At 45.3% G+C, this 25,100-nt stretch overlaps 1 protein-coding gene across 1 annotated transcript in view; it reads left to right on the forward strand.

Annotated features, from left to right (window-relative positions):
- The window catches only part of tmeff1a (transmembrane protein with EGF-like and two follistatin-like domains 1a), a 111,967-nt gene that overhangs the window by 80,288 nt on the left and 6,579 nt on the right, over positions 1 to 25,100 (forward strand). The window contains exons 2-6 of the mRNA XM_039004468.1: positions 14,323 to 14,432; positions 17,929 to 18,058; positions 20,460 to 20,486; positions 24,165 to 24,261; positions 24,606 to 24,754. Of these exons, the coding sequence (XP_038860396.1) occupies positions 14,323 to 14,432; positions 17,929 to 18,058; positions 20,460 to 20,486; positions 24,165 to 24,261; positions 24,606 to 24,754 (513 nt within the window). The remainder of the gene's footprint in view (positions 1 to 14,322; positions 14,433 to 17,928; positions 18,059 to 20,459; positions 20,487 to 24,164; positions 24,262 to 24,605; positions 24,755 to 25,100) is intronic.

The raw sequence follows: 25,100 nt of genomic DNA on the forward strand, positions 1-25,100 counted from the left end.
CAGAGGTAACTCTGAGTCTTCCTTTCCTGTTGCGGTCCTAATGCCAAGAGTGTGCAAAGCTGTCATCACGTCAATGGGTGGCTATTTGAAGAATCCCATATAAAATATATTTGGATCATTTTTGGGGTTTCTACATGATTCAATATGAGTGATTTCATAGTTTTGACGTCTTCACTATTATTCTACAATGTATAATAGTAAAAATAAAGAAAAACCCTTGAATGAGGAGGTGTTCTAAAACTTGACCTGTAGTGTATATTTATTATTTATGAAATCAATAGCTGTTTGGGTATTAAGTCCCTATAATGTATTTCTGATGGTGACATTTTACATGCATTGCTCAGCGCCCCCCTCTCATGTTTCTTTTCAGAGAATGGCATCGCATCGCTCCCTACAGTCTCCCGTTACGTTTAGACAATATCAATATGATACAATCGTCCTTGAAAAGGTTGTTTTGCTATGAAATGAAAACCGTTTTACTTCTGCCATGAGTTCTGTGTTGTGTGCATGTGTGTGTTTGTGTGTGTTTCTATGTGTACATGCTCACGTGATTGTATGTATTTGAGGGCAGCACATATCTCTTTTTCACGAGTACGAATGCTACTCAACTGTCAAGTTGTGCACAATGTCAAACATCCAAGGTTCTCCTTTGGAAATGTGTTGGCTTGCAAGGAGTGAAGGGGAATGGAGGTTTGTCCATGATTAAACTGTAAAGCGAAGAGGCGAGGCTCGCTACACAATATTCCATTTTGATCTGACAATGTTCAACACAACAGGGAGGAATCCATAGACACTTTGAGCCATCCTTGAGCAAAGTCTAAATATACATTCAAAACATATTTATGTCCAACTATGAATGGCGATGAATAAGAATGGTCTGAATTCAGTATCATAATATATCATATTTGCCATTAAGAAGACGCTTTTATCCAAAGCAACTTAGTCATCTGTGCATACATTTTCATATGGGTGGCCACAGCTGGAATCGAACCTTTTAATCCTTGTGTTTCAAGCCGAAAGGGTTAAAAGCTAAAAGACCCTTTCTGTCTGAGCTGAGGAAAACCAGTGAAGTGTAGGCCCCAGTCTACCAGACAGGAGTTGAAGTATTGACGTCTACTAGCCTGGAGTCAGGGGGGCCCGGCATAGATAACGACCCAGGAGACAGACCGCTAGGTGGGCATGACGACTCAGGCAAGCGGGGGGGATTTGAGACAGAGGTTGATCTGCGCTCGGCCCAGACAGCCACGGACCACTGAGTTCTCTCCAGTTCTGGCTGAATAAGGAATTATGTTGCATTTCTAGTAGGGCTGGGAAATGCCAGGGACCTCACTGTACGATATTATCATTATACTTAGGTGCCAATACGATATGTATTGCGATTCTCACAATAAAAAAAAAATCTAACGATTCTATATGTATTGTGATTCGATTCTGCAGTTGTATTGCGATTTGATACTCCAAACATATTGATCACTATATTTCTTCTGCAGAAATACGATAGAACGTGAGATTTTTTTTAAAGATGGAGAACAAGCTATAGGATGAAAAATACAGGAGTTTGGTGCAGGTACAAATCGATACTTGGAGTCAAATATAGATATAATATTGTCCAAAAATAATATTGTGATATATAACTGTAAATAAAAATCACAAATTTCTAGTGAGTTTCTTGGAATATATAGCCTATATTCTAGGGAAAATATCAAATAGATAGACAGTGCTCTGTTGTAAACAAGCACCCACACAGATATACGCAGAAATCTCTGTTAATAGATACATTTGACGTCTATGTATATTAAGTTAAGCACACAAATGCCTGCAACTGAAATGTTTACTCCCAAATACACTCAAACTCAGACACACATGCTTCCTCCTCAACCGCACCAGGCACAATCTACCCTGATGGATGGGGCGATGGCTTGGCTTAATTAGCCATGAAAGGCACACTAGCCAGCGGAAGGAAGGAAACAATGAGAGATTGAAGCCGGCCAGCAGTGGACAGCTGCCGTAAACAGCTGTTGTTGACAGCCCCTCCCCGGAACAAATTAAACTACACAGACGGTTCAGGGTCCTGGTCACCTCAACGCACTCCTCTCTCTGCTCCTCTCCGCCTTGCTATGACGTCGACAGCCGGTCAGAAGTAACGTCGCGTAGTCAAACGAGAAAAGATACAAATCAGCCAGAGAGGTTCGCTTAAGCAACGTGTATCTCTTTGAAGCTCTATGAAATTGTCTCATTTGGCTCAGTCTGGAAAGATAAGTGTGGCTAAGTAACACTATTTCTAGTACAGGAGACAAGGTTCTATACACTGAGTGTACAAAACATTGACATAGACTGACCAGGTGAATCCAAGGTGAATAGCAAAGATAAAATATGTAAGTGCCTTGGAACAGGGTACGGTAGGTAGTAGGTCGAAGGTATAACGGTTTGTTCATGAACTGCAATGCTGAGACGAAGATAAACGATTTAGATATGCAACCATCTTCTAGAAAGTTCTGGAACAAGACATGTTGTACAATATATGCAAGGCGTTATCCATTCCAATGGGTTTAACATTGGAATATCTTACATGGTTCTCTGTCTATGTGGTCAGTAAGCCCAGAGAGCAGCTTCTCTAACTTAGGACTCAAATGGCACCCTATTCCCTATAAAGTGCAATACGTTTGACCAGGGCAAATACGTTTCTGGTCAAAAGTACTGCAATATGTAGGGAAAAGGGTTGCTATTTGAGATGAAGAGTTAGACTCTGCGAGATTAACAAATAAAATGGGGACAGGTTTTACATTACGTGTGCATTACTTATACACCAGTTTACTTACACACCAGCTTGTTGTTCCTGGAAAGCTGAGTTTACTTTGCACATCTAAGGCTGTCGTCATTCTGATTTCTAAATCAACCCCAAGCCCCTACTACACTCTTATAAAAAAGGGTTCCAAAATAATGATTTGGCTGTACCCATAGGAGAACCCTTTTTGGTTCCAGGTAGAACCCTCTGTGGAAAGGGTTCTACATGTAGAACTGTAGATTTCAAACAATTGGATAGGTATAAGCAATAAGGGAAAACATTCCACCCAGTCTAGGGCAAGGTAATCTTGGAAACCCATAAGTAAAATTGTGTGTAATTGTGTCAGATGCTCAATTAAGTTCTGGGGGAGATGTGTTAGAAAAGATACTACGGACGCTGGGTGGTAGCTCCACCCCCTTTTCTTTCCAGGTTTCGGGCAAGTCTTTGGGTGTCACGCCCTGACCTTAGTTATCTATGTTTTCTTTATTATTTTGGTTAGGTCAGGGTGTGACGAGAGTGGGTATGCTTGTTTTGTGTTGTCTAGGGTTTTGTGTATGTCTAGGGGTTTTGGTAAATCTAGGTATATGTATGTCTATGGTGACCTGAATTGGTTCCCAATCAGAGGCAGCTGTTTATCGTTGTCTCTGATTGGGGATCATATTTAGGTTGCCATTTTCCCTTTTGGTTTTGTGAGTTCTTGATCTATGTTTAGTTCCCTGTCTGCACTATCCATATTAGCTTCACGGTTCGTTTTGTTATTTTGTTCGTTTTGTTCAGTGTTCGTTCTTTTAATAAAGAAGAATGTACGCTTACCACGCCTTGGTCTCCTCCTTACAACGGCCGTGACATTGGGCTAAATTTGAAAGATGCAAGCACCTGTGAAATCGCGATTTTCCCCCCCCCCCCCAAAATGATCAGTGACAAGAAATCAGGGCACAGGAACAAAGTTCATTGTTAGCCGCCACATCCCACAGTCTGTTGACAGATGCTACGATACCATTTATATTACGTACGTCTGTCCAAGAGATTATGGGCAAGGTGATGCAAATATCGCTTAAATGTATCAAATAATTTCAGATCTACATTAGGGGCTAGACATGGCATAGGGTTTAGGCCTTTGGGTCGACTTGAAATTTAGACAGTAGCACTGTGTTTTTGTGTCTCGTTCTGGGAGCAACATTGAAAGCCTGGTCTGGTTAGCGCAGATAGTCGTTAGCTAGTCTAGGCTGGTCCAAAAGTGGTAATTACAGACCATAACACGGCTCTTCAAAGCCCACTCAGGCATGGTGTGTGACACATACAGAGGCATGACTGAGTAATACACTGCTACCGCTACATAATTTTGTGCAGATTTCCTCCCTTTGATCTCTGCTGAGTTTGTTGCTAAACGTAGCTAATTTAGGTACTCTGCACATTTTTGTAGTCACCAGCCCTATCATTACTATAGAAGCAGTGGTGTAGTGGTGCCTGGAGAAGAGGGTATACTCTCATTTTGACAAGCATTTCCCAAACGCCCCGCCTTCTAAAGGAAAGGCACCCTGTGTGAAAAATTCTATGAGAAACACTAACCACTTTTACATCCACAGTTTTTATGCGTGTCAGGTCATACCATATATTGTTTTTAAAGCCGGAAAGCTGTGATGGAAACCGGTCGTTTCGGTACAATGTTATAAATGCAGACAGATATTTGTTCGTTCGACATGGTGGGGTCTTGTTGTGTCTGTAAAATTTATTCAGTGAGAAATGGTGGTGGAAATGCGCAAATATTGATATAATAACCGTCATGTCGAAGTAAACTTGGAGTCACGCGATGATATGGTGTGTGGGCCTCCCATTATGACTCGGGAAACCAGGCAGTTTATTAGGCTACAGATGAAATAAATGATGATGCACTTCGCAGGGTGGTGAAAGTGCACGGTGATTGATGCTCCTTTCCAAAAAATATTGAGGGTCTTATTCTGGTGACATGATGATTGATATTTAACTGCTGTTTGACAAATAAAAATATTCGGACTTATCCATAATATTCTCATTATCTGCCAGCTGTTGGCTAGAGCACAAGTGCCAAGACTAGAGTCGGCACATTTGCTATTTAACGCAACAGTTTGAGACAAAACTATCGGTAGAGTTGAAAATGCGACGCAAGCACATTGAACTTTAGATTTTTATTCAGTACATGAAAACTTAAGCGAAAAAGTATATTTTGTGCGCACTACGTCATCACGCTCTGATTTTTATCCGCAAGAAGTCCATTAGGTGGAGACACCGCTGGTGAGAAACTGAGCATATTTTCGTCATGCTGATTTTAGAATATTCGCATGATTGCATGGAAACCGAGCTTGTGACACACTCTTGAATGACCTAAAATGATTAATCCCATATTGGGTCTTTCACAGTCAGGCTAACCCAAGCTGTACTGTGTAAGTAGGCAAATTGTAGACCTGTTATTGAAACGGATAAATGAGTCAGAAATTCACAGGTTTCTGAATTGTCCCATTTTAATTCACACCTTTAAATAGAACATCCAATTCTGTTGTTTATCTAAGTCCACAACAATTCTTAAACCACATCAGGAGACTTTTCAGGTCTAGACAAATTGTTGTTAAATATTTAGTTTACCAATAGATCATTGGGTTTATACACTATATATACAAAAGTATGTGGACACCTCTTTGAATTAGTGGATTCAGCTATTTCAGCCACACCCATTGCCGACAGGTGTATAACATCGAGCACATTAGCCATAGACAAACACCGTCATAGGATGCCACCTTTCCAACAAGTCAATTCATCAAATTTTGCCCTGCTAGTGCTGCCCTGGTCAACTGTAAGTGCGAAGTGGAAACATCTAGGAGCAACAATGGCCAAAAGTGGTAGGCCACACAAGCTTACAGAAAGGGACCGCCAAGTGCTGAAGCGCATAGCGAGTACAACTCGTCTGTCCTCGGTTGCAACACTCACTACCGAGTTCCAAACAGCCTCTGGAAGCAATGTCAGCACAATAACTGTTCGTCGGGAACTTCATGGAATGGGTTTCCAAGGCCGAGCAGCCGCACACAAGCCTAAGATCACCATTCGCAATGCCAGGCGTCGGCTGCAGTGGTGTAAAACTAGCCGCCATTGGACTCTGGAGGAGTGGAAACGCTTTCTCTGGAGTGATGAATCATGCTTCACCATCTGGCAGTCCGACAGATGAATCCAGGTTTGGCAGATGCCAGGAAAACGGTACCTGCCCCAATGCATAGTGCCAACTGTAAAGTGTGGTGGTGGAGGAATAATGGTTGGAGCTGTTTTTCATGGTTCGGGTTAGGCCCCATAGTTCCAGTGAAGGGAAATCTTAATGCTACAGCATACAGCGACATTCTAGACAATTATGTGCTTCCAACATTGTGGTAAAAGATTGGCGGAAGGCCCTTTCCTGTTTCACCCTGACAATGCCCCCTTGCACAAAGTGAGGTCCATACAGAAATGGTTTGTTGAGATCGGTGTGGAAGAACTTGATCTGCCTGCACACAGCCTTGACCGCAACCCCATCGAACATCTTTGGGATGAATTGGAATGCCGACAGAGCCAGGCCTAATCACCCAACATCAGTGCTCCTACCTCACTAATGCTCTTGTGGCTGAATGGAAGCAAGTCCCCACAGCAATGTTCCAACATCTAGTGGATAGCCTTCCCAGAAAAGTGGAGTCTGTTATAGCAGCAAAAGGGGGGACGAACTCCATATTAATGCCCATGATTTTGGAATGAGGTGTTCGACGAGGTGTCCACATTCTTCTGGTAATGTAGTGTCTGTCCTCCCTTGCTATAGGCTCTGAGATGAAATGGGCAATGATGTCGCGCTCCTATCGCACAGCAATACGTTAACCTACCCATACTTTTGGCAGAACGTTTAAATCTTTAGCAGTAATTTATGCTGTATCTGGAAAAGGACTGTCCGTTTCTGAATGAGAAAACAATGTCAAATTGTCGTGGACCTGTCAGCAAAACATTTTATATCGACTTTTCCAACAACCGAACTATGATGGACTGCCCATGAATTCTGTAACATTGTAGGGCAGGCTACTAAATAAAAATGCAATTACAGTACGTGTGTTTTTTGTTCTACTAGACTTTAAAATGTTTTAATTTTATAGTACTACTGGTGTTCATTACTGCAATGTTGCGAAAGAGCAAGCAAGAAAGGCATTTCACTGTACTTGTGCACGTGACAATAAATACTTGAAACTTGATACATAGGCCTACATCAATGTCAAAGATAAGCTGTTAAATTCGACTGTATGCCAGTATTATAAACCATGCTGCTAATGATCTCGCAAAACTAGAGATACATATAACCAATTTACTAGGCTGAGAGATGCACATGGTCATTTGTTGTATGGCTCGTTCGGGAAAATGAACCCATCACAGCCAGAAAAGGTGAGGAATATATTCTGCAATGGTTATGAAGATAAAATAAATAGGAAACAAATTCCTATGTCTAATTTTAAGATGCCTATTTCAAGGAAAATACTATTCTAATAAACATATTTTCATTCTTCTCAGTAATGGCAAATGGCTACATTCTTGTTAGTAATGTTTTTTTGTTTTTTATGAATAAGATTTTCATCATATCCCCGATTTGTACAAGATACTTGCCAGCTTGCAATACAATATTTCAACCACTAGCAGATGTGCGTACGCATGGTCTAAAGTTTGCGGGGAGGTTAGTCCATTCTCGCGTCAAGTAAAATTGTTTTAAATTCCAACTTTTGCGTGAACTGGTGCACGCACATTTTGGGGTATATTTTATACGTACATACGGTTTATAAATGAGGCCCCATGCACCTAGCACGGTTGTTTGGTTAGTGGTGTTTCTGTAACACATGGGATGGAGTTTGCAAAACAAATGGCCACTGGATTGATGCAAATATTCATGATATCATTCTGCTAGGTAGGCAAATGCTACTTTGTAACTAGTTAACATTTAATTGAGACGGTTTCTGGGGAAGCCTTTCCATCTACCAGAAGACAGTTATCATTAGCATGGCCACAATTAGCATCACTATATTTTTCCTGTTCCTAATCGTTTGAAACCTGGACATTTACTTCGTATTATGAATCATTTCTTACCTTGTTTCAAAGTAGCCTAGAGCCAAATTCCCACCATAGAAATGTGGAGGCAATTATTTTTATAAAGACTTCATATGTGTTCTCCTGTTCTATTGGTATTCTTTCAGCTTTCTTTCATTGTCTAGCAGCCAAAGTCATTATCCCAGTCATATTAGCAACGATAATTGTTGCATCTTTAGATCTCCCTTCCCTCTCTAAATCACAAATAAATACTTCCATCTCTGTCTCCATGAAACCGCTCGCACGTGCAGTGTGAATTTTAGAGCAGTGTTTTCCCCACAAAATGTTTAATGTTCGCACCATTCTAGGCCTACCACCGCGTGTCCACATTGCTGTGCTGAAAATTGAATAAATAATAGTTGATCAACATTTTAAGCTAAACATACTGACCTGTTCAATCAGCCTTATTCATTGAAACGGCATATACTTCCACTTGACTAATTTGCTACACATCCTGGGGATTAAGAAGTGAGTATACGCAATGCTCACTGAAAAATACGTGGGTATACCGCGTATGCCTGCGGACCATTACACCTGTATAGACCTGGGAGGGGAGTCCAAGGGACAAATGAACTCCTTACCAGAACCAACAAAAGCAATGTACTTGGCTTACTGTGTTGCTTTGAAGTGGTTGTGGTATTGTTAATGTGAACCGTAACAACTACAGGACCCGGAATCGACCCTTGTGGGACACCTTTCGTAATATCCAGGAATTCTTATTTAACAGCATCAGCAGATACACAATGAGTTGTATCTGTCAATTAATTACATGCAGCCTGGTCTATGACAATGCCTCTGAATAAGCAGTGAGTAATCAACAGTATCAAAAGCCTTTGACAGGTCAAGGAAGATTCATACAGGAAACTACATCATTTATAACTAATGTAAGATGCAACAGAGATAGTGCTATGACCTGGTCTAAAACCCGACTGATTTACATTTATAATACATTTCTAAGATAATAAAAAAAGATCTTAGCAGAGAATTATTCAAGGATTGTAATATTTTAGCTAGGCAAGAAAGTTAAGAAATAGGGCGATTAATTATTTAGGTCACAAGGGTCACCACCTTTGTGAAGGGGGAGTACATGGGCCGCCTTCCAAACCTTGGGGATAGTACCAGATTTAATCATCTGTAACGGCTGTCTAATTCCTCCTCCTCGGATGAGGAGAAGGAGTAAGGGTCGGACCAAAATGCAGAGTGGTTAGTGTTCATTATTTAATGAAAGTCAACAAAACACTTCAAAATACAAAACAACCAACAAACGTGACAAAACCAAAACAGTCCTGTGTGGCACAAACACTGACACAGGAACAAACACCCACAAAACACACGTGAAACCCCGGCTGCCTTAGTATGATTCTCAATCAGGGACAACGATTGACAGCTGCCTCTGAGAATCATACCAGGCCGAACACAAAATCCCAACATAGAAAATCACACATAGACAAACCCACCCAACTCACGCCCTGACCAACTAAATAAATACAAGACAAAAGAAAACAGGTCAGGAACGTGACATAACCCCCCCCCCCCCTTAAGGTGCGAACTCCGGGCGCACCAGCATAAACTCTAGGGGAGGGTCTGGGTGGGCGTCTGTCCACGGTGGCGGCTCTGGCGCTGGTCGTGGTCCCCACCCCACCATAGTCAATCCCCTCTTCCGTAGCCTCCTCCAAATTAACCCCACTAGATTAAGGGGCAGCACCGGACTGAGGGGCAGCACCGGACTGAGGGGCAGCACCGGACTGAGGGGCAGCACCGGACTGAGGGGCAGCACCGGACTGAGGGGCAGCACCGGAATGAGGGGCAGCACCGGAATGAGGGGCAGCACCGGACTGAGGGACGGATCCTGGCTGGCTGGCTCTGGCGGATCCTGGCTGGCTGGCTCTGGCGGATCCTGGCTGGCTGGCTCTGGCGGATCCTGGCTGGCTGGCTCTGGCGGATCCTGGCTGGACGGCTCTGGCGGATCCTGGCTGGACGGCTCTGGCGGATCCTGGCTGGACGGCTCTGGCGGATCCTGGCTGGACGGCTCTGGCGGATCCTGGCTGGACGGCTCTGGCTGGTCCTGGCTGGACGGCTCTGGCTGGTCCTGGCTGGACGGCTCTGGCTGGTCCTGGCTGGACGGCTCTGGCTGGTCCTGGCTGGACGCTCTGGCTGGTCCTGGCTGGACGGCTCTGGCTGCTCCTGTCTGGCGGAAGGCTCTGGCTGCTCCTGTCTGGCGGAAGGCTCTCGCTGCTCCTGTCTGGCGGAAGGCTCTCGCTGCTCCTGTCTGGCGGAAGGCTCTCGCTGCTCCTGTCTGGCGGAAGGCTCTGGCTGCTCCTGTCTGGCGGAAGGCTCTGGCTGCTCCTGTCTGGCGGAAGGCTCTGGCTGCTCCTGTCTGGCGGAAGGCTCTGGCTGCTCCTGTCTGGCGGAAGGCTCTGGCTGCTCCTGTCTGGCGGAAGGCTCTGGCTGCTCCTGTCTGGCGGAAGGCTCTGGCTGCTCCTGTCTGGCGGAAGGCTCTGGCTGCTCCTGTCTGGCGGAAGGCTCTGGCGGCTCGGGACAGACGGGCAGCTCTGGCGGCTCGGGACAGACGGACAGCTCTGACGGCGCTGTGCAGGCAGACAGTTCAGACAGCGCTGGGCAGGCAGACAGTTCAGACACTGGCTGCGCTGGAGAGGAGGAAGGCTCTGACAGCGCTGGACAGGTGGGAGCAACTGGAGAGAGAAGACGGAGAGACAGCCTGGTGCGGGGGGCTGCCACCGGAGGACTGTTACGTGGAGGTGGCACCGGAAAAACCGGACCGTGAAGGAGGGCACGCGCTCTTGAGCACCGAGCCTGCCCAACCTTACCAGGTTGAATGGTCCCCGTAGCCCTGCCAGTGAGGCGAGGTGGAAAAACCCGCACTGGGCTATGCTGGCAAACCGGGGACACCATTTGTAAGGCTTGTGCCATGTACGCCGGCCCGAGGAGAAGCACTGGAGGCCAGATGCGTTGGGCCGGCTTCATGACACCCGGCTCGATGCCCAACCTAGCCCGACCAGTGCGGCAAGGTGGAATAGCCCGCACTGGACTAAGCACGCGTACTGGGGACACCGTGCGCTTTACCGCATAACACGGTGTCTGACCAGTACGACGCCCTCTCACTCCACGGTAAGCACGGGGAGTTGGCTCAGGTATCCTACCCGGCTTTGCCACACTCCGCGTGTGCCCCCCCAAGACATTTTTGGGTCTGACTCTCGGGCTCCCAACCACGTCGCCGCGCTGCCTCCTCATACCAGCGCCTCTCTGCCTTCGCTGCCTCCAACTCCGCCTTGGGACGGCGATATTCCCCTGGCTGAGCCCAGGGTCCCTTGCCGTCCAGGATCTCCTCCCAACTCCATGAGTCCTGTGTCTTCGGTCTCTGCTGCTGCTGCTGTCTGTCCCCACTCTGCTTGATCCTTTCTTGGTGGGTGTTTCTGTAACGGCTGTCTAATTCCTCCTCCTCGGATGAGGAGAAGGAGTAAGGGTCGGACCAAAATGCAGAGTGGTTAGTGTTCATTATTTAATGAAAGTCAACAAAACACTTCAAAATACAAAACAACCAACAAACGTGACAAAACCAAAACAGTCCTGTGTGGCACAAACACTGACACAGGAACAAACACCCACAAAACACACGTGAAACCCCGGCTGCCTTAGTATGATTCTCAATCAGGGACAACGATTGACAGCTGCCTCTGAGAATCATACCAGGCCGAACACAAAATCCCAACATAGAAAATCACACATAGACAAACCCACCCAACTCACGCCCTGACCAACTAAATAAATACAAGACAAAAGAAAACAGGTCAGGAACGTGACACAACCCCCCCCCCCCCCTTAAGGTGCGAACTCCGGGCGCACCAGCATAAACTCTAGGGGAGGGTCTGGGTGGGCGTCTGTCCACGGTGGCGGCTCTGGCGCTGGTCGTGGTCCCCACCCCACCATAGTCAATCCCCTCTTCCGTAGCCTCCTCCAAATTAACCCCACTAGATTAAGGGGCAGCACCGGACTGAGGGGCAGCACCGGACTGAGGGGCAGCACCGGACTGAGGGGCAGCACCGGACTGAGGGGCAGCACCGGAATGAGGGGCAGCACCGGAATGAGGGGCAGCACCGGACTGAGGGACGGATCCTGGCTGGCTGGCTCTGGCGGATCCTGGCTGGCTGGCTCTGGCGGATCCTGGCTGGCTGGCTCTGGCGGATCCTGGCTGGACGGCTCTGGCGGATCCTGGCTGGACGGCTCTGGCGGATCCTGGCTGGACGGCTCTGGCGGATCCTGGCTGGACGGCTCTGGCTGGTCCTGGCTGGACGGCTCTGGCTGGTCCTGGCTGGACGCTCTGGCTGGTCCTGGCTGGCGGAAGGCTCTGGCTGCTCCTGTCTGGCGGAAGGCTCTGGCTGCTCCTGTCTGGCGGAAGGCTCTCGCTGCTCCTGTCTGGCAGAAGGCTCTCGCTGCTCCTGTCTGGCAGAAGGCTCTCGCTGCTCCTGTCTGGCGGAAGGCTCTGGCTGCTCCTGTCTGGCGGAAGGCTCTGGCTGCTCCTGTCTGGCGGAAGGCTCTGGCTGCTCCTGTCTGGCGGAAGGCTCTGGCTGCTCCTGTCTGGCGGAAGGCTCTGGCTGCTCCTGTCTGGCGGAAGGCTCTGGCGGCTCCTGTCTGGCGGAAGGCTCTGGCGGCTCGGGACAGACGGGCGGCTCTGGCGGCTCGGGACAGACGGACAGCTCTGACGGTGCTGTGCAGGCAGACAGTTCAGACAGCGCTGGGCAGGCAGACAGTTCAGACAGCGCTGGGCAGGCAGACAGTTCAGACACTGGCTGCGCTGGAGAGGAGGAAGGCTCTGACAGCGCTGGACAGGTGGGAGCAACTGGAGAGAGAAGACGGAGAGACAGCCTGGTGCGGGGGGCTGCCACCGGAGGACTGTTACGTGGAGGTGGCACCGGAAAAACCGGACCGTGAAGGAGGGCACGCGCTCTTGAGCACCGAGCCTGCCCAACCTTACCAGGTTGAATGGTCCCCGTAGCCCTGCCAGTGAGGCGAGGTGGAAAAACCCGCACTGGGCTATGCTGGCAAACCGGGGACACCATTTGTAAGGCTTGTGCCATGTACGCCGGCCCGAGGAGAAGCACTGGAGGCCAGATGCGTTGGGCCGGCTTCATGACACCCGGCTCGATGCCCAACCTAGCCCGACCAGTGCGGCAAGGTGGAATAGCCCGCACTGGACTAAGCACGCGTACTGGGGACACCGTGCGCTTTACCGCATAACACGGTGTCTGACCAGTACGACGCCCTCTCACTCCACGGTAAGCACGGGGAGTTGGCTCAGGTATCCTACCCGGCTTTGCCACACTCCGCGTGTGCCCCCCAAGACATTTTTGGGTCTGACTCTCGGGCTCCCAACCACGTCGCCGCGCTGCCTCCTCATACCAGCGCCTCTCTGCCTTCGCTGCCTCCAACTCCGCCTTGGGACGGCGATATTCCCCTGGCTGAGCCCAGGGTCCCTTGCCGTCCAGGATCTCCTCCCAACTCCATGAGTCCTGTGTCTTCGGTCTCTGCTGCTGTCTGTCCCCACTCTGCTTGATCCTTTCTTGGTGGGTGTTTCTGTAACGGCTGTCTAATTCCTCCTCCTCGGATGAGGAGAAGGAGTAAGGGTCGGACCAAAATGCAGAGTGGTTAGTGTTCATTATTTAATGAAAGTCAACAAAACACTTCAAAATACAAAACAACCAACAAACGTGACAAAACCAAAACAGTCCTGTGTGGCACAAACACTGACACAGGAACAAACACCCACAAAACACACGTGAAACCCCGGCTGCCTTAGTATGATTCTCAATCAGGGACAACGATTGACAGCTGCCTCTGATTGAGAATCATACCAGGCCGAACACAAAATCCCAACATAGAAAATCACACATAGACAAACCCACCCAACTCACGCCCTGACCAACTAAATAAAAACAAGACAAAAGAAAACAGGTCAGGAACGTGACATCATCAGGTAAAAGGATTCAGCTGTCAGGGTGGCAGAGAGCTGCAGTAAAAGTGGATCAAACATATCAGCCCCAGTGGATTTTTATTTTTTACATCAATCTTAAGCAAAGCATCTAGAACATCACAGATAGTAAATTGTTGAAATGAAAACAAAGATTCACTACATGTTGGGTAGTAGTGAACACGTCATGTTGGGTTATTTACGCAGCAAAATAACAGGTCAAAATAACCCAACATGTGTTCTGTCCAGTATTTACCCAGGGCTGGGTTACCAAATAACCCAAATAGGGTTGTTTTTCATGCAACATTTTTTGGAGTGGATGGGACTTGGTCAAAGTAGTGCACTAAATAGGGAATAGGGTGCCATTTGGAACGCACAACGATGTGTAGCCTACATTCAAAATGAATGAATGACCTCTTTTTTTTCTTTGTCTTACTAGATCTGTCGGAGAAGAAGAGCGACCTACGAGTGTGTGACGACTCCAGCTGCCGTTTTGGAGGTGTCTGTAGGGATGACGGGACCACGCTGAAGTGTGTGTGCCAGTTTCAGGTATGTGGTGTAGTTTCTACCATATTTTGTGTGTGTGTGTGTGTGTGTGTGTACATGTTTACCTACGTTATCAGGATCAGAATGTCCTGACAAGGTAGGAAAACACGAGCCTGCAGTGTGTCTATTTTTATGTTGAAGAAATGATGCTTGGCAGAGGTGGGTAGAGTACTGACAATCTGGATTTAAGTGAAGGTACTGTTACTTAGATTGTAATTTACTCAAGTAAATGTAAAAGTAGCCCTCTTAAGAAACTACTCAAGTAAGAGTAAAAAGGATCCGGTCAGAAAACTAGTTACACATTTAGTTCAGTAATTTTTTACACCTTATGGTAAAATGTGACAGCAAACAAAGATAACAACTTAGTGCAATTGATTTGAAATGCATTATTTAAGCCTGCTAGCACCATCTTGCAGATGTCCTCCAGCACAGTTACTCCCTTCACAGAACAGTGCAAACTGGCTCTAAGCAGAATAGAAAGAGGAGTGGGAGGCCCCGGTGCAAAACTGAGCAAGAGGACAAGTACATTACTGTCTAGTTTGAGAAACAGACGCCTCACAAGTCCTCAACTGGCAGCTTCATTAAATAGTACCCGCAAAACACCAGTCTCAACGTCAACAGTGAAGAGGCGACTCCAGGATGCTGGCCTTCTAGGCAGAGTTGCAAAGAAAAAGCCATATCTCAGACTGGCCAATATAAAGAAAATATTAAAATGGGCAAAATAACACAGACAATGGATAGAGGAACTCTGCCTAGAAGGCCAGCATCTCTTCACTGTTGACGTTGAGACTGGTGTTTTGCGGGTACTATTTTTAATGAAGCTGCCAGTTGAGGACTTGAGGCGTCTGTTTCTCAAACTAGACACTAATGTACTTGTCCTCTTGCTCAGTTGTGCACCGGGGCCTCCCACTCCTCTTTCTATTCTGGTTAGAGCCAGTTTGCTCTGTTCTGTGAAGGGAGTAGTACACAGCATTATACGAGATCTTCAGTTTCTTGGCAATTTCTTGCATGGAATAGCCTTCATTTCTCAGAACAAGAATAGACTGACGAGTTTCAGAAGAAATTCTTTGTTTCTGCCCATTTTGAGCCTGTAATCGAACCCACAAATGCTGATGCTCCAGATACTCAACTAGTCTAAAAAAGGCCCGTTTTATTGCAGTTTTTAGCTGTGCTAACATAATTGCAAAAGGGTTTTCTAATAATCAATTCGCCTTTTAAAATGATCAACTTGGATTAGCTAACACAACGTGCCATTGGAACACAGGAGTGGTGGTTGCTGATAATGGGCCTCTGCACGCCTATGTAGATATTCCATTAAAAATCAGCCGTTTCCAGCTACAATAGTCATTTACAACATTAACAATGTCTACACCGTATTTCTGATCAATTTGATGTTATTTTAATGGACAAAAAATGTCCTTTTCTTTCAAAAACAAGGACATTTCTAAGTGACCCCAAACTTTTGAACTGTAGTATATAATATTACAAAGGCAGAAGGTAATTCATGTGCAATTTAACTCTGTGGTGGAGATACAGGGTTTGATGGACAACTGAGAGTCAATAAATGTATAATCACAACAGTCACTAGGTTTTCATCTGACAGCGACAGTAGAGTAAAATAAATCTATGTAACTGAAGTGATTTGGTCAAATGTAACAGAGTAAAAGGTAAGTTACTTTCTTCAGAAAATACTTGAGTAAGAGTACAAGTACAGCCCACAGAGAGTAACTAGAAAAGTACTAGTTTTTCCACAAACTGACTGAAGTACATGTAACGCGTTACTTGTTGTGCGTTACTACCCACCCCCGGTGCTTGGTATAGCTTCGGAGAGGAGTGCTGTTGTTTTCGCCCTCTAGTCTAGGTTGCTTTCTGTAGTCTGAGTTGCTGAATGAGAAGGCCACCATATTTCTCTCTAATGTGACTGTAATTGCAACAGAAGGAGGACAGGTGTGTGTGTGAAGAGACCAGAATACCTTAGAGACATAGTCTAATGGGGAGACTGAGCAATAGGCTACAGTATGTCTTCAATCAGTCCTTGCCTGCAAAGCCTTTATGAAGCTTCCTAGATGCGACATGACATAGGTTATAACCATTCATGACATTCCCTCATAATGAATGATAGATGACTAGAATGTACAGTGCATTCGGGAAAGTATTCAGACCCCTTGACTTTTTCCACATTTTGTTACATTACAGCCTTCTAAAATTGATTAAATAATTTTTTTCCCTCATCAATTTACACACAATACCCCATAATGACAAAGTAAAAACTGTTTTTTAGAAATGTATAAAAAAAATAACAAATGAAATATCACATTTACATACGTTTTCAGACCCTTTACTCAGTACTTTGTTGAAGCACCTTTGGCAACGATTACAGCCTCAAGTCTTGTGTATGACGCTACAAGCTTGGCACACCTGTATTTGTGGAGTTTCTCCCATTTCTTCTCCGCAGATCCTCTCAAGCTCTGTCAGGTTGGATGGGGAGCGTTGCTGCACAGAAATGTTTAGGTCTCTCCAGAGATGTTCGATCGGGTTCAAGTCTGGGCTTCCCTCAATCCTGACTAGTCTCCCAGTCCCTGCCACCACTATGCTTCACCGTAGGGATGGGGCCAGGATTCCTCCAGACGTGACGCTTGGCATTCAGGCCAAAGAGTTCATTCTTGGTTTCATCAGACCAGAGAATCTTGTTTCTCATGGTCTGAGTCCTTTAGGTGCCTTTTGGCAAACTCCAAGCGGGCTGACATGTGCCTTTTACTGAGGAGTGGCTTCCGTCTGGCCACTCAACCATAAAGGCCTTATTGGTGGAGTGCTGCAGAGATGGTTGTCCTTCTGGAAGGTTCTCCTATCTCCACAGAGGAACTCTGGAGTCACCATCGGGTTCTTGGCCACCTCCCTGACCAAGGCCCTTCTCCCCCGATTGCTCAGTTTGGCCGGGCGGCCAGCTCTAGGAAGAGTCTTGGTGGTTTCAAACTTCTTCCATTTAAGAATGATGGAGGCCACTGAGTCCTTGGGGAACTTCAATGCTGCATACATTTTTTGGTACCCTTTCCGGATCTGTGCCTCGACACAATCCTGTCTCGGAGCCTTACGGACAATTCCTTCGACCTCAGGGCTTAGTTTTTGCTCTGACATGCACTGTCAACTGTGGGACCTTATATAGACAGGTGTGTGTGCTTTTCCAAATCATATCCAATCAATTGAATTTACCACAGGTGGACTCCAATCAAGTTGTAGAAACATTTAAGAATGATCAATGGAAACAGGATGCACCTGAGCTCAATTTCAAGTCTCATAGCAAACTGTCTGAATACTTATGTAAATAAGGTATTTCTGTTTTTTATTTTATAAGGCTCTAACGCAACAAAATATGGAAAGGGGTCTGAATACTACCTATTTCACGTTTTCTTGTTGTGAAAGTATCTGCACTTTTATATTGCCTCTTTGCATTATGTAGACGCACTCACTTTTTTGTTTTGTTTTCTGCTTTGAATTTCAGTGCCACAAAAACTACATCCCTGTATGTGGCTCCAATGGTGATACCTACCAGAATGAGTGCTACCGAAGACAGGCCTCCTGCAAACAGCAGAGGCTCATATCACTCTCATCTGATGGGCCATGCTCTGCAGGTGAGTGTTTCCACTTCTACTTTACAATCAGAGAAATATCATTTCTTGAAGGAAAAAAATATAAATTCCCTCAGACCACAGCAATTTGACTCATATGTCCACTGGTCAACCCATCACAGCCCAGAACAGAACATTCACTTGACTGGAAATGTCTGTTCAAATAATTTGATTTATGTTATTACAATAACGTTCAATGGATGTAGACTTGTTCAGGGCTGCAGTCTGATTGTCTACCTGTCACCCCGATGTGTGCACTCCTTCACTCCCCTCGTGGATTTAAAAGGAACAGACTGGTGGAAGAAATATGATAGAAACTCTTTCAGCACTAGTTCGAGCTGATGCCAATCCAATTAGCTTTGACGTCCATGTGGGGGAGTGAGCAAGCACATACTTCAGGGAGAAGTGTAGGGAATTTGAACGCAACCCAGGTTTTCTCAATCCCAGTCCTCAAGGGCTGCCGTGTCTACAGGGTTTCTACTCTCCTCAATACTTTATTGATTACACTGGTTGGTTTGAGATTCCCGCTCACCTGGTTTCTCAGGTCTACATCAATTAACAATTGAAGACAATGATGGAAAGCAGCTGGTTCTGTTGGGGATACCTGTTGTCAATCACAATTTCAGAATAGGTGTATTTGGAAGTGTTAGTTATTTGCTCGTCATTCATCGGGGTATGGCTTTGAATAGGAAATATCTGACTGGTTCACCAGGTCTAACCCAGAAGCCAATTCTGAGGCAGAAACAAAAGCCCTGCACAGATTGCCCACAGACACACAAACACACACTCACACACACACACATCACTGGTTCAACTGTGCCTACACTAAGACAGACAGGTTTTCTCATCGAGTATCACAGACATCCCCTAAGACAGCCAGGGGTCACATTGTCATCACACATAGCAAACGTGTGAGAAACTTTGAGCAACAGTTTCCAGCTCGTGTCGTGAACCCAATCTCTCGGGGCGGTGGCGTGGTTTCCCTGGTGACGCACCGCAGCAGTGCACTCTTTTTACGACTTACCGAGCGTTCCTGCGCCGCAATATGCCCTCTGCTTCCTTCCCCTCTGCTTCCTTCCCCTCTCTCCTTGCTTAGTCCCATTTCCTCTTGCCTATATTCATGCTTTCTGTCATTGAAGCGTTTGGCGGCTACGAGCCGACTGCCGAGGCAACACCATGACTACTAAGGACCCTGATAAGGGCACGCTATTCACTATTTAGTGCACTACTTTTGACCAGAGCCCTATGGGCCCTGGTCAGAAGTAGTGCTCTATAAAGGGAAAAGGGTGCCATTTAGGATGCAGCAATAGGGCTAAGCACTTTTTGCAGTAGTGGTAAAAGTAGTTACAGTAGTGTCCGTGTAGGCCGGGATGAATAGGATGCCCTCCACTGTCCAATAACACATTAAAAGGGGCATGGATAGAGGAGACATCATACATCGTTTATGATAAGCAATAAACATTTGCTGGGATCAGGGGGTCAAAATTGGTACCAAAATTGGTCAGAGTCAACGGTGTGTCAGAATTCGGATAGGAAAAAACGTATTGTTTGGGTTACATAATAGAATTAGCATTCAGTATAAGAGTTGTTAAACAATGTATCAAACCCACACCAAGAAGTGTGTCAATGTTACTTAGGATGACTGGAACAGTCATTTTTCTGCAGTATGGATTTGATCAAATCAAAGTTTATTTGTCACGTCCGCCGAATACAACAGACTCTAACCAATAGTGCAAAAAAGGTATTAGGTGAACAATAGGTAAGTAAAGAAATAAAACAACAGTAAAAAGACAGTGAAAAATAACAGTAGCGAGGCTACATACAGGCACTGGTTAGTCAGGCTGATTGAGGTAGTATGTACATGTAGATATGGTTCAAGTGACTATGCATATATGATGAACAGAGAGTAGCAGTAGCGTAAAAGAGGGGTGGCGGGACACAATGCAGATAGCCCGGGTTAGCCAATGTGCGGGAGCACAGGTTGGTCGGCCCAATTGAGGTAGATTGAACTACAGTCAATGTTTCTGCAGTCAAGACTGGGCTGTGGTTTTGGGTTGAGTAAACCTTGAAGCTGATGTTTGGTCGTTTCTAGAGAATTTACGTCCGGTCCCTCTGTTTTTCGTGAACTATGAATTTGGATAGAGGTGCTGTAAAAGAAAGCTGTGGGGAACTTTAATTAAACGATGCAGCCAATATTCATCTCCTAATGCAACAATACCATGCCAACATCTTGGAAGCATGTTTCCATTTCTTAATTCAAGCCCACTGTGCCAAGATTTGTGTTGCCAGGGTCCATTTCTTAATGCAACAACACTATGCCAAGAAATATAGGGAAGCAGTGTTTTTGAAGGGCATACACCATGTGTGGACTATAATTGTGACAACGTCTTTCCTGTCTTCACAGATACTGGCTCCGGCTCTGGAGACGGAGGTACGTGGTATACTCTATGGTTAATCCTGTGTTAAGCATATGCATCAGATATGGTTTCATAACTACATATATAATATATGATAAAGCATTGAAATAATTTGCACATACAGTCATTTGTTCTGTGACTTAGGCAAATATATCATTGAAACATACTTACATACCTCAAAGGTCCCAAAATGACCACATTGGACAGGAAATCGGCACACCTAAAACCACGGATTGTGCGGTTTCACAAGTTAAGTATGACGGTCATATGTGTATATGAACCATTTAGGTCAAATGTGAGGTAAACAATTGGCAAATAAACTTCCGTACTGCCTCTAACTTTTAGCCCTTTTTGAAGATTTTTCCTCATACAACATAGAAGGGTGTACCAAGTCCTAGGAAGTACACAGGCTTGATACACCAACCACGTATTTCCTATTCTGTTCATGCTGAATGCTAATGCAGTCCCTTGACTGTGACAATTGGTTTGTCGGCCATTTCTGGAAATGCCTATTTAGATTGCAGTTTAACTTTAAATCCCCCTGCTTATTCACTCCTTCTGAAGCTTCCAACTCTGAGTTTGTCTCGGAATACATTTCAGACAATACACAACAAATTCCTTTAATGAATACTCAAGCTGATTTTTGGATGATTTATGAATGGGGGTTACGCAAGCCAGTGAACCACCCGGCTTTGTACACAGTCTGTAAGCGAGCTGGAATATTAAGTCCCGAATAATGGTATGAGAGAAAATGGCCGTTCGTTCGCCCCATTAACTTCTCCTGATGGAGGCATTGATATTTCAGTAACACTATTTGGATAGTCCATCTATAGACTATCAGTAACATTTCAATTGTCTTTAGCGTTTCAGTAGCATCTCAACAGTATATATCATCATTTTCAACAAGCTATAGATGCTCAACAAACTATCTGTAGACTATCAGCACCGTTTTCAACAGCATATCTGTAGCCTGTCAGTAATATTTGAACAGTGTATCTCCTCACTTGCACAAATGCCAAGCCCATCGAGACATTTTGTGACCATCTGCATGTGGCGACCGCAGCGTTTGTTGTTTAATGTGGTTTTAATTGGAAAGCAGTGACTGGGGACCCAATATCTCTACCATCTGCACAGGACTGGATAGACGTGCATAATCCCCTACAGGCGATTGGCTGAGCTGTTTATGATATAAATTATTAAAGTGCAATTGAGCTCTGATGCTTGTGTATCTGTCTGTGTGCTTTGGATGTGTTTTGCTGTCCCCTTTGAACACGGTTGGGTGTTCACAGTGGTTCTCTGTAGGGATAGTGATTCTGTGTGTGTGTGTGATTGCTGTGTGTGTGTGATTGCTGTGTCTGGTGTGTTTGAGGATTGTCTGGTGTGTGTACCTAATATGTTGTGTATCAGAGGTGGTTGGATGGGAGGACAGGCTCATGGTAATGGCTGGAACGGAATTATGGAATAGAACCATGTGTTCGATACCATTCCATTCATTATTGTGAGCCGTCCTCTCCCGACCAGCATTCCTGTGGTGTGTGTGTGTGTGTTTCCGTGTGTGTGAGCGAGATGGATAGAGCGAGCGAGGGAGAACTGAGAACAGAATGTTTGGTACACTCAGCCTTTGTGTGTGCCTCTGTGGATGGCTCATGGCTGCTGTGTGTTTGCGCACAGGCGTAGGCGTGTTGTAATAATGTAAAAAGATTGATAGAAGGTAACACGTACACTGGCATTGATTGAGTGGGGATGCACAGTGAGGTACTGTACAGCCATTTCCATGGAATGGTAGGTTGCTAGCAATGTGAAAGGGTTATTGTGGGGTGGTAGGGTTGTGTTCACTTCAGGTGTATAATATCCTGCTTTGGCAAAGCAAAAAAAATCTAATCAAAACAAGGACTGGCTGACTGAGTGTCATAAAGCTAATATATTCTATCTAGAGAATGGAGAATTGCTGTTAGTTTGGGCGGACTTCTGGATGTGGTCTTACATCCGTTAAACCCATTTGATAGAAGGATACAAATAATATTCACGTCTCTGTTTTATCACACAAGTAATGCATACGAAACGAATCTGTAATGACGTGCTACAATTTAAGGGGAAATCTAGGATGTTAAAGTAATGATATAGACTACTGTATATAAAGTCATTTGTTCTTGGAGAATATAACGTATAAATGCCTCATGAGCTTTTAATGTGGTACATATCATTTCCTGGGTAATGCTGACAAAGTCTGGTGACACAGGTTAGCCTAGTAGTGACAACAAAGCCTTAGCAGATCTTTATCTATTGATCCTGTGTTCCTCCCGACTAAACACAACTGAGCACCACAGGCAATACACGCATAAACAGCGGGCCAATCTGTCAGTACAGAGCGATAACCCATATTCCCCCCCACGACGGCCGCCCTGGTTTATTGCATTTGATCAAATATGGGTTAATTATAATCCGCTTTGACAGTGGTGGGCGTGTTTTACATTCGGAAATTACACCGGATGAATCCCTAAACGGCCCTCGATGAATACAGACCCAATCATCTGCACACAGATGATAATGACACCTCACCTCGTTGATATCTGCATTTGGGTGTTGTTGCCTTGTCCGTAGTGAACACTCTGCTCCACTGGAAAAGCACTAATCCACTGCCAGATAATAGTAATGCATCACTATAATTGCAAAATACCATGTTTTGTCTTGATTATCATGGTTTTGTTTTCACCGTCATTATATAAATCCCATTCAAGCTGACGTAATAGAACGTGTGAGTCACTGGTGTCTTTTTCCCCCTTTTTCCGCCTCCTGTAATGAGAGTGATGGAAACAGGACTTTTCGGTACAATTGAATAAATGACGGCAGATCATTTGTTCGTTCGACATGGCGGGATCTTTTTGTGTCGGTAAAATGTATTATGCGAGAGATGGCAGTGGAAACGCCTTCAAATATATGATATATTCACCATCATATGGAAGTAAACTTGGAGTCACATAATGATATGGTGTGTGTCGCCAATTGAATTGAAACCTAGTGAATGATACAGTCATGAAAAACCTCTGGCCAGCCTGTCACGCCCTGACCTTAGATATCTCTGTTTTTCTATATATTTTGGTTAGGTCAGGGTGTGACTAGGGTGGGTACTCTAGTTTTTGTATGTCTAGGGGTTTTGTAAGTCTATGTTGGCCTGATATGGTTCCCAATCAGAGACAGCTGTTTATCGTTTGTCTCTGATTGGGGATCATATTTAGGTAGCCATTTTTCCTCATTTGGGTTGTGGGATGTCTACCTTGAGTTGCCTGAGTGCACACCGGTAGCGTCACGGTTTGTTTGGTTGTTTGTTGTTTTGTTAGGTGAGTTTCAGTTGATAAAAATTATGTGGAACTCTACTCACGCTGTGCCTTGGTATCATCCTTTCAACGAACGGGACACAGCCCCTAGGCCTTACCCCTTAGGCGCTGAAAAGATTGGATTAGAATATGGCAAAACATCCTACTTGCCTATCAGAGGGCAAGGTGAAGCTACTACCACGCCTAATTATTTTGGTTCTACATAAAGTGACAAGGGGCTAGGGGTTTGCTTCTATACTGAGCCATTGCCTGAACAAGAGAGAGTAGAATGGGAATAAGTAAGCCATGGTTCAGGATGCTGTGAAACAAACTATGAATGAAACCCAAATAGCTGGTAACACCACTCTGCTCTTCCAGAATACGAAGGCTCAGGCACAGACGCGGGGAAGAAGTTCACTAAGTGCGGCAAGTGCAAGTATGGAGCAGAATGCGACGAGGACTCTGAGGACGTTTGGTGAGTTTCTGTAAAATAGTAACGATCTCATCTAATATATTTTTCGTATCATACAATAGGTCATAGAATATTGAACTTGAGCGTTGATGAGTTGTCTCTGGCCTCATTGTAGGACCAACAATATTAAACACATTGTCATTATAATCTAAAATACATTTCAATACTATATCATACTGCATCAATATACAGTATTGGTATCCATGGAGTATAATCGTACATAATCACCCTCTGAACCCACACGTCCAAGAGATCTTCCTGATATACTGTAGTCGACGCTGATGGATGAAGACCAGTAGTTTGGAGTGAAGCAATAAGGGTTAAACATTTTCCTCTTTCTCTGTCAGGTGCATATGTAACATTTACTGCAGTGGACACAATGAGAACCCTGTGTGCGCCACGGACGGAAACTCCTACAACAACCCCTGTCTGGTCCGAGAGGCCTCGTGCATGAAGCAGGAGCAGATCGACGTCAAGCATCTTGGGAGATGCCCAGGTGAGACTGAGCACTACGCTCTGCAACTAGTAAAACTGGTTGACTGCTTGTAAAATGTTTTTATTACATTTTTTTCCATTTGGGGACACAAACTCACAACCTACTGTACACAACTGGGTTGGATTGGTGTGCTTTTAGGTTATGGCGCAGCTTTTCAAAGCCCAGCAAGACCAGATTTGGCGATTTTTCCCATTTTGTCATAGTAATCAACTAAAATTCCAAACTTTGAACAAGCATAGCTCCTGTCCCATTTGAACTTGTTTTTAATTGTTGTCACTAATTGGCCCGGGCCAAACCTACAGTATACAGCTAGCCTCCATAATTATGGTAGATGCCATAGGAAGCT

The sequence above is a fragment of the Salvelinus namaycush genome, chromosome 11 (assembly GCF_016432855.1).
Source record: "Salvelinus namaycush isolate Seneca chromosome 11, SaNama_1.0, whole genome shotgun sequence".
Taxonomy (NCBI): Eukaryota; Metazoa; Chordata; class Actinopteri; order Salmoniformes; family Salmonidae; genus Salvelinus; species Salvelinus namaycush.